Source organism: Lycium ferocissimum, chromosome 9 (genome assembly GCF_029784015.1).
Source record: "Lycium ferocissimum isolate CSIRO_LF1 chromosome 9, AGI_CSIRO_Lferr_CH_V1, whole genome shotgun sequence".
Lineage (NCBI taxonomy): Eukaryota > Viridiplantae > Streptophyta > Magnoliopsida > Solanales > Solanaceae > Lycium > Lycium ferocissimum.
Genome location: NC_081350.1, coordinates 33,679,307 through 33,688,900, shown reverse-complemented (window position 1 = coordinate 33,688,900; position 9,594 = coordinate 33,679,307). Strand labels below are relative to the sequence as shown.

The 9,594-nt window shown below is 36.7% G+C and overlaps 1 protein-coding gene across 1 annotated transcript; it reads left to right on the top strand.

Annotated features, from left to right (window-relative positions):
• Nucleotides 1-382: 382 nt before the first annotated feature.
• LOC132030356 (O-fucosyltransferase 29-like) lies at nt 383-9,419 on the top strand. The gene is made up of 9 exons (XM_059419946.1): nt 383-1,072; nt 2,894-2,984; nt 3,465-3,541; nt 3,861-3,949; nt 4,070-4,259; nt 5,792-5,973; nt 6,551-6,653; nt 7,961-8,289; nt 8,720-9,419. Exons 1-9 carry the CDS (start codon nt 812-814, stop codon nt 9,123-9,125), a joined length of 1,728 nt encoding a protein of 575 aa, XP_059275929.1. The 5' UTR covers nt 383-811; the 3' UTR covers nt 9,126-9,419.
• Nucleotides 9,420-9,594: the final 175 nt, after the last annotated feature.

The window sequence follows — 9,594 nt, the reverse complement described above, 5'->3', positions numbered from 1 at the left end:
TTAAAAAAATCTACCAACTTATGGGTCTTTCTTTACAAAATATAAACTTATATATCAAGTTTTATATTTAAAATTTTTGAAACTATGATTTGAAATTCCAAATCATGCCTTTTTGGATGATTTGAGGTTTTAAATTATGATTTGAAACCATGAGATGAAATGCATGTTCAAATGCTGATTTCATCCCATAATTTTAAATCACATGTCCAAACGCCTGCCAAATCTAAAACCTCAATTATTTTGAAGCGAAAACAATAATATAGTTCCCCATTTCCACAAATACGAAACGCCGTTAGTTAGTTACATGTCACCGTTATGTCATCATTCCTCACTAACGTGGGGAAAATATAAGCTGTACTTCCTTAAGCTTTCACCTCCATTTATGTCATCTTAACTTATGTTCCTTTCTTCATAATCACCTTTTTCTCTCATTCCCATTTTAACACTACTAATATTCTTCAACCATTTTCCATCTTTAAATCTCTCTTTTTTTCTTGGAAAAAAAAAAAAAAACAAAAAACCACAAGAGCGCTTTCACACTCCACCCATTTGAAAAAAGCTCTACAGTTTTTTTTTTTTTTTGGTGACAGATTTGTGTAGAAACTGGAAACCCCACACTCTACAGTGAAAACCCAATTAGGGTTTCTTGAAAAAAAAAGTTCATTTATTGAGAGAAACAGTACATTTTATTAGTTTTTGTGTGATTTTCTTGAAAAAAAAAAAAAAAAAGGTTGTGTGGGTTTTCTTGATGGTAATGGTAATATGAGCAAAAAGGGTATAATTAGAAGATCGAAAGTTAGTATCTTTACAAATGGGTGTAGCCAAATTGTGGAGATATAATTATAATTATAATAATATTAATATTAATAATCTGGCCACGTGGCATTTGGTGTTTTCTTGTACGCCGTCGTATGGGGCGGCGGTGGCGTCTAGGCGGCCGATTAGATGGACAGCTATTTGTGGATTTATGCTGTTTGCTTTGGGGTTGATTTCACTCTTTACTGGACACGTGGCATCTAATCTTGAATGGTATTCTCAGAGACTTGTTAAACGAGCTTGGTTCTATAAACTGGTATGTAATGTAACCAAAATGTTGAGTTTTTGCTTATAAGGAAAAATGTTGAAGTTTTCCTTCATGTTGTGACCCTTTTCAGCTCCAGTGTAAGGGAGGAAAAATGGTTTGTGGGAAAAACTAGTAATGTAACAAAATGTTAATTTTTCTCTTATGTTGTAACCCTTTTCACCTCCAGTGTAGTTGAGGAAAAAAATGTTAAATTCTCTTGAGCCGGGGTATTTCGGAAACAGCCTCTCTACCTCCTGAGGTAGGGGTAAGGTCTGCGTACACTCTGCCCTCCCTAGACTCCACTTGTGGGATTGCACTGGTTATGTTGTTGTTGTTGTAATTAAGGAAAAAAGAGTCTGTGGGAAAAACTGGTAATGTAACAGAATGTTAAATTTTACTTATAAAAAAAATGTTAAAGTTTTCCTTTATGTTATGACCCTTTTCTGCTCCAGTGTAACTGAAGAAAAATGGTCTGTAGGAAAAAAATTGGTAATGTAACAAAATCTTACATTTTACTCGTAGAAAAATGTTGAATTTTCCTTATGTTGTGACCCTTTTAAGCTCCAGAGTAATTGATGAAAAGGGTCTGTGGGAAAAACCTGGTAATGTAACAAAATGCTAAATTTTACTCATAAAATGATGTTGTATTTTTCCTTGTGTTGTGTCCCTTTTCAGCTTCAGTGTAATTGAGGAAAAATGGTCTGTGGGAAAAACTGGTAATGTAAAAAAATGTTAAATTTTACTCATAAAGATGTTAAATTTACCCTTATGTTGTGACCCCTTTCAGCTCCAGGGTAATTAAGGAAAGATGGTCCGTGAGGAATAACTGGTAATGTAACAAAATGTTAAATTTTACCTGTAAAAAAGTTTTTTTTTTTTCCTTTATGTTGTGACCCTTTTCAGCTCCAGTGTAATTGAGGAAAAATGGTCTGTGGGAAAAATTTACTTACAAAAAAATGTTAAATTTACCTTATGCTGTGACCCTTTTAAGCTACAGTGTGATTGAGGAAAAGGGTCTTGGGGGGAAATGAAAAAGGATTTTTTTAGGAAGTGGGTAATGTTCCTGAAGCTCAATGAGTATTAGCTACATATTGATATTTGATAATGTGGTCTTCAAAATTTTGATCTTTTTGAAACCTTACTCCCACATACAGCTAGAGTGTGGAAAATCAGCGGTGATGTTTGGCCTCTTTCTATGTATGTGTTAGTGTTCTCTATTTTTTTTTTTTTGGGAGCAGGTATGCATGTGTTAGTGTTCTTTTTAAGGGGAGGTAGGAGCTCTTCTCTTGCACAAGTTGACCTAATATCTTAGAGAAATTTCATGCAGACTCTTTAATGGGTTGTTAGATATCTGTATGTTGGTAGTTAGGAAACTACAAGCATTAGAACAGTTCTAATTGTCTTTTTTCCTCAAAGAACCCTTAATTTGTCTTGAAAGTTAAAATAATTGAGTATTGGAACAGGGTGGTCCAAATCCTAAAGAATGCATATTGAGGACTCTCATTAGTATGGGATTGAGGCATTATAGTTGTAGTAGAAGAATTAAAAAAGGACATGTCTTCATTTGGAGATGACCTCTCTTAGATATTAAAGAGAGATTTTTGTGTTTCTTGTGCTAGATCTTTGTGGATGAGTGAACGAAAGATTCTCTTCTATTAGATAAATTATTGGAGAAGTTATGCCATTGCTGGTAATCTGACCCAAGAGTTAACCGGAAAAGCAAATGTTTGTGCCAACGACACTAACATGCATGGCAGTGAAAACTAAGTTTTTGCGTTGTGTGTCCTGGTATATTTAAGCATCACGTTTTTGTTCTATGATATTTTTCAGGATGGAAATCATCGTGCATCGATTGACATTTGGAAATCAAGGTATTCAAGTTTTTACTACGGATGCAGTGAGAGAGGCCCTCATTTTTCTTGTAAGTTTATTGATACTTCTATCAAGCTCATGGAAAGAATGGAATTCGAGACCTTTTGATATTAAATTAGACTCAAATAAAGATGTATGTTTTTGTTTTCACTATGGTGAGACATGGCTGATATAAATGGTTATGAACCCCTGTTAGACTTACTTTGTACATTAAACAATACGTAATGTTGCTACACTTCGCTTGTAATTCTCTCCCAGAATTCTCTTCTTCCTGGATATCATGAATAAAAGTATCCATTACTTATTTTAAAAAGAAAGAAAAACAACTTAGTTGTCAGGAGAATTAGGCTTTTCAAAACCTTCTACAGGCATCTTTGTGGTTACCTGTGATAATTTCTGTTTGAAGGCTTTGTTCTGTGTTCTCTGTCATGCAATGGAACTCACTTCTGTATCCCATATTTTCCAGTTTTACTCTTTACTTCTAGTGAAAAATAACCATATTCTATGATGTTTCCAAAATGAAATGTAGCCGCTGAGCGTGAGCGATCTTCAAATGGATATCTGCTTATTGCAACTAGTGGAGGTCTCAACCAACAAAGAACCGGCGTAAGTATATTTTACTTGATTTTTTGTTTGTTTGTTTGTTTGATGACGGTGGAGTTCGGGCCAGCTAGCGCCCATCTCGATTATTATATCGGGTACCTGCTACCTCCCACCAACACAGGTACCGGGAGACTTTGCCCATCAAGGCTTAGTCAGATTGAAAGAAATCACCTAATATATTTTACTTGACTTTCTCTATTAAAAATTGACTTTACATTTATTCTTTTATTTAAATTTGGGGCCTCTTGTGATATTTCTGTTTTGCTCGTATACTTCCATGTCACAATCATCTAAATTTTGAAATGTATCTCTTGCTTATCAGATAACTGATGCTGTTGTTGTTGCACGGATTCTCAATGCCACTTTAGTTGTACCTGAATTGGATCATCATTCATTTTGGAAGGACAAAAGGTTTGTCTGCTTCTTTTACTTTATTGGAGGAGTATGTGTATCTCTTAACTTCATGGTAGATCACAATTTCTTAAGCAAGGTTGTGGTTTTTTCTTACTGAGACAACTTGTTTACTTGCAGTGACTTTTCCAACATTTTTGATGTTGGTTGGTTCATCTCGTACCTCGCAAAGGATGTCACAATTATTAAAAGGGTTCCAGAGAAGGTCATGATGTCAATGGAAAAACCCCCATATACCATGCGAGTTCCTAGAAAATCGGAGCCTGAATATTACTTGGAGCAAGTATTGCCTATACTCTTAAGAAGACGGGTAAGTAATATTTGGTGCTGAACAACACTTCATATCTGTGAGAAACACCTATTCTAGCTGCTATTTTTCTATTCAGAACTGATGATTTCAAGAAATAGTATTGCACTTCAGAAAAATGGTGTGTCATTTGGTGCCTGACCTCCTGTTCATTGAGCTCTATGTTGACCTGCAAGAGCAAAAGATGTACTTTGATCAGGATCTAAATATCTCTGTTCTGTGATAGTAGCTTAGCCCATTGCCAACCTAACCAGTCTCAATACCAGACATGGCTAAAACTTGTTTCCAAGCCAGTCAGTTCTTTTGCCAAAAAATACCATTTTTGCTCTTCTTTTTGGGCCTAGCCGCATAATAACATGGTTGGAATTTATAAAAGATAATGACATAGTCGGACTATTCATCATCTTTTGTTCCATAAAGGTCTTTTCAGCATTGTTAAAGCTTTTGTTATGGTCATTAGTTAACATGATCATGACATTTGTTGTAGGTCTCTGTCTATAAATGTGTTCTTGAAAGGACAATAATTCATATTGCTCAGCAACTAGGAAAGTGGAAAAGTAACAAACGCAGCTATTATGCTTTCCATTTCTTTTCACAAGTAACGTTATAATTTCTGCTTCAGCTCACGCAAGAGATATTTTTAGCAGTCAATCAATTTTTCTCTGAGTGAGCTAGTCATATCTGGTTGTAGACGCTCTAGGCGGCCTTGTCGGCTTGCTCAGTTCTGTATATATGTTTTGGGTATGCGCCCTTTCAGATGCAACAGTTAGTCTTCATATACTATTACCTTTTTTTTTTTTTCTTTTGAGATGGAAGTATTAATGCTTTCCTAAGAAATATCATGTGTTACTCGGACTCTTCACTTTTGGTGCCGCATCCGTGTCGACACGACATGGGTGTGGGTGTGGGATCCGTACCCGAACTAGTCAACCGATTTTGGGTACTTTGACCAAAATCGACGTAGAAATTCTGGACACATTCAATGATTTCTTTAATCAAAACTAAAGCTAAGGTGAAATTGAAGAAAATGGAATACCTTGTATATAAAAATTTCTATGTCACTCTGTTTCCTTTTCTCTTTTGGGGATTCTCCTCTTGATCAATATTTTTTTCCTCAAGTTTTCCACATAATATTCCATAATTTAGGTTTTATAACTCTATTTTTAGATATTTGAATTTTTTTAGCCGAATCCCCGCACCCGTATCGATAACTGGATCCGTATCCCCCAATCTTAAAATTTAGATCATGAAGGATCCAACATCTAGATTCGCACCCATATCGGACACCCGCACCTGAGTCCGAGTAACTTAGGAAATATCATTCTTGGAAGGTAGTTTACCTAGCCAATTAGGGAACACACTAGGTATGCACAATCTCTTAATGTGTTCTTTTGAATTGAGCTTTCCTTGTTTTTCTTGTTCATCAACATCACAGTTCACCTAAGCTGATCAAGTCTTATTAAAGTAAAACAGGATACCAGGAAGTGCATGACTATGTTAACATTTTGTTAATGTCTGGGCTTCCTTGCATGCAGGTCCTTCAGTTGACAAAGTTTGACTATCGACTTGCTAGTGACCTCGACGAAGAGCTACAGAAATTACGTTGCCGTGTGAATTATCACGCCTTAAGATTCACGAAACCTATAAGGAATCTTGGTCTGAAACTTGTATTGCGTATGCGAAAGAAGGAAAAACGTTTCATTGCAGTTCACTTGAGGTTAGTTTGACTTAGTGCATTTAGAAAGTTAAGTCTTCTGATACTGTAAGCTTAATTTTTCCCTAGCAATTTAAGAAAGCAACGTTAGTGAAAATACAACTGAGAACTGAAGTTGCAAGGCCCTTGAGTTTGACATGATCATCTTTTGACATGTATATGTCTAATTTTTACTGGAGCTATGCACATGAACTTCAGTTCAAGTTTGTTGTACTGTAGGGAGGGATCTCGTCTTAAATTCAGGGTTGGGAGTTCTCTCTCTATGGCATGGTTATGAAGATAGCGAAGAACTCAGTTATCTAGGTAAAAAGAAAAGAAAATGAATTAAAATAAGCTGTAATTCATGTTCCCTTGGTAAGAAGGGACCTGTATTTTGCCATCATTCGAGGTGTTACTTGAGCGTCTGCGTTCGCTATAGAAATTAGAAAATTATGGCATGAGTTTTCAACTTAGACTTGATAAAATTTTAGAATTTTACTGATGCCATTTGATACTTATCTTCCATAGCCAATACAGGCCTGCCCCCGTCGACTTTGTGATTTCTACTATTCATGTCTTTTCTGTTGATTATGTGCTCTAGGTTTGAACCAGATATGTTGGCATTCTCTGGCTGCTACTACGGTGGCGGTGACAAGGAAAGATATGAACTGGGTGAGATAAGAAAACGATGGGCTACTTTACCTGTAAGATCTCTATCACTGAAGAATTACGCTTCTGCCCTTACACGCCAATGTAGGTGATATGCATGTTGTCTATCTAGGATTTGTAGAGCTGCAATTTTCTTGCCAAGCTCGTGAACTCCTGCTTCCTTGCTGGCAGCCTCTTCATTATTCTTTTCAAGCACTCTTCACTGCTTGGGTTAGGATTTTGGAATGCTATTTTCTTGGACTTAGCCTGAATAGATAGATAAAGTGTAATTTCTATGGGAAGCAATGATTGATTGAGTTACCATGAATTCCTTTTTCTATTTTTTGGAAAATGCAATGTTTTTTTCAAAAGAATAGCACTCAGTGTGCAATGGAGAAGTAGGACAACCCCAACAGTATGCATCTTACTCCATCTTACTACAGTAGCTACATGTGATAAGAACCAAGGAAATTAACCATCCTTCCTGTCTACTTATACATTAGGGTAGGTTGTCTACATCACTCCTCTTGGGGTGCGGCCCTTCCCCGGACCCTGCTAATGCAGGATGCTTTGTGCACCGGGCTGCTCTTTGCACAGAAGGCTAAGAGCTATAAATACCTATGCTTTAATGTACAAGTATTTTCCTTTCTGCTTTCGAAGTATCTTTGATTTCTCTCCCTCCACACAGTCCACCATACTAGCCGCCACAACTTTTTTTCGTCTTCTTGTAGTCTAATTCTATTCCAACAAAGTAGAGTAGGTCTTTAGGAAATTCCGATATGTACCATTTAACTTTAAGCAAGTTCAAAAAACATGTCTCAAATCTAATTTGTGATTCTGCAGTGGATAAATAAGTGCTTCACGTCTTCATAATCTTCTTCACACGTTATACATCTGTTGCAAATAGTCATACCTTTTCTTTGTAAACTGTGTTGGGTTAAACAAGCCTCTCTAGCCACTCTACCCATGAAAAGCACTCTAATGTATAGGGTGCTTTGTATCTCCATATCAATTTCCATGGCCATACTTGTTCTTGTTGCCTACTTTGGGACAAAAATTTATACGTGACGTTCTTTCCATAGTATCCTATCTGATAATAACTGCTGTCCTTGGAAGCTATTAATCATCTCCAGAGTTACAGTGAATTCTTCACCATTGCATTTTAAAAGTAATATCCACTACAAGAAAATAAGTTACTTTGAAGTAATATTGTCAAATTGGGTCTCCAGTTAAAAAATTAAATCATATCCTCTTCAGAAACAACAAGTGCTTTTCAGCCTGGTAACCCCCCATCCCATCCCAATTTTGGATGATGCTAAAGCAGAAACTCCTATATAAATTTCTGTATGTTTTGCTGGTTCAGGAGTTGAGCCCTGATGAAGAGCGAACACGAGGGAAATGCCCACTAACACCTCATGAAGTAGGGCTTATGTTGCGGGCTCTTGGCTTCAAAAATGACACGTACCTTTACGTTGCATCTGGGGAAATATATGGTGGAGAGAAAACTCTGCAGCCTCTAAGAGAGCTGTTCCCAAACTTTTATACCAAAGAGATGCTTGCTGGTGAAGAACTTCAACCCTTTCTCCCTTACTCTTCTCGTCTTGCTGCAATTGACTACATCGTATGTGATGAAAGTGATGTCTTTGTCACTAACAATAACGGGAACATGGCGAAGATCCTCGCTGGTAGAAGGTAGGTATTATTGACCGTCTTTTATAGCAATTTTTTAAACTTTTTACTTCTATTGCTCTGTTCATTAGCAATGTTGCATGGTATATTTCCCTATGCTCTATGAATAAATTTCTTCAACCTATGGCCATGATATGCTGCCAGACTGAAATCAGAATTCGCTCTGTCATCTTTCCTGGGAAACCATGTCTTTTCTTTACACGCACAAAATTGGTCATGTATTAGTATTAACTTTAGATGTGTTTTATACATATATCAAACTGAAGTGGAATGGGATACCCATGAGACCAATAATTCCTGCAGGACTTCATAGGCTAGAGAGATAATTGCAATTTAGAACTTCATACATTTGAACACATTTTCAACATTTTTGGTTCCTATTCTATCCTGTTTCACTCTTGGAAATTCATTGTTTTGTTTTTCATACCCGAAGGAGGTACATGGGGCACAAGAGGACAATCAGACCAAATGCGAAAAGGCTCAGTGCATTGTTCATGGCTCGGGATAAGATGGATTGGTCCACATTCTCTAGAAAAGTCAAATCATGCCAAAGAGGCTTCTTGGGAGAACCTGAGGAAATGAAACCAGGCCGTGAGTTCCATGAATTTCCATCGTCATGTATCTGTAAGAAACCATTCAATTTTTCTAACGTCACAAGCAAAGAGAAGTATCAGATTTCAAGAAGGAATCCAACTGTCTTGGAGTCAAGATATAGGTACCTATCCAATAGCAGTAATCTGGAACAGAAGAGCTCTCAGAAATTTAGAAAAGGGAGCTTGAGAGAAGGGCACGGATCATTAATAGATGAGATTGACCCTGATAATCCATTATCTGACTAAAATAAATACCATTAGTAGGTTATTAGGTTAGCGAGCATTGTTATGGTTATCTTGTCCTCTCCAACATGCTGCCATTTTCCCTTGATACTTCAGAAAGCTGAAGTTTCAGTGCTAGGTAGCATCTTCAATGCTCAAGTTTTCCGATCTTTGCTGCTTTTGTACAGCAAATCTGTAACTTCTGTTAATCTGCAATTGTTCATATACTTTGTGCAAGATAGGACCGTAGGGAGAGTGAAATGTTGTGTTGCTGGGTCGAAGATATATATCAGCAGTTTCGTTCAGTATGTTCGTTTATTTGATTGTGTATCCAAACATCTGCAATTAGAGCAGTTTAGTTTATCAAAAGCTTAATTGAAGCTAGTTTAGTTTATCCAAAGCAGACTTGAACATCACAGGACTTATTCAGTCCGTCTAATTGAAAAGAAAAGCTAGTTCTCAAATTAATTTTTCTGAGCCTATCAGATGCGAA

Excerpts from the sequence above, each read along its gene's own strand:
- LOC132030356 (XM_059419946.1), top strand. The coding sequence starts at position 812 with ATGGGTGTAGCCAAATTGTGGAGATATAATTATAATTATAATAATATT. Across the intron at positions 1,073-2,893 it reads GAGCTTGGTTCTATAAACTG|GATGGAAATCATCGTGCATC; the intron begins GTATGTAATGTA and ends GATATTTTTCAG. Across the intron at positions 2,985-3,464 it reads GAGAGGCCCTCATTTTTCTT|CCGCTGAGCGTGAGCGATCT; the intron begins GTAAGTTTATTG and ends AATGAAATGTAG.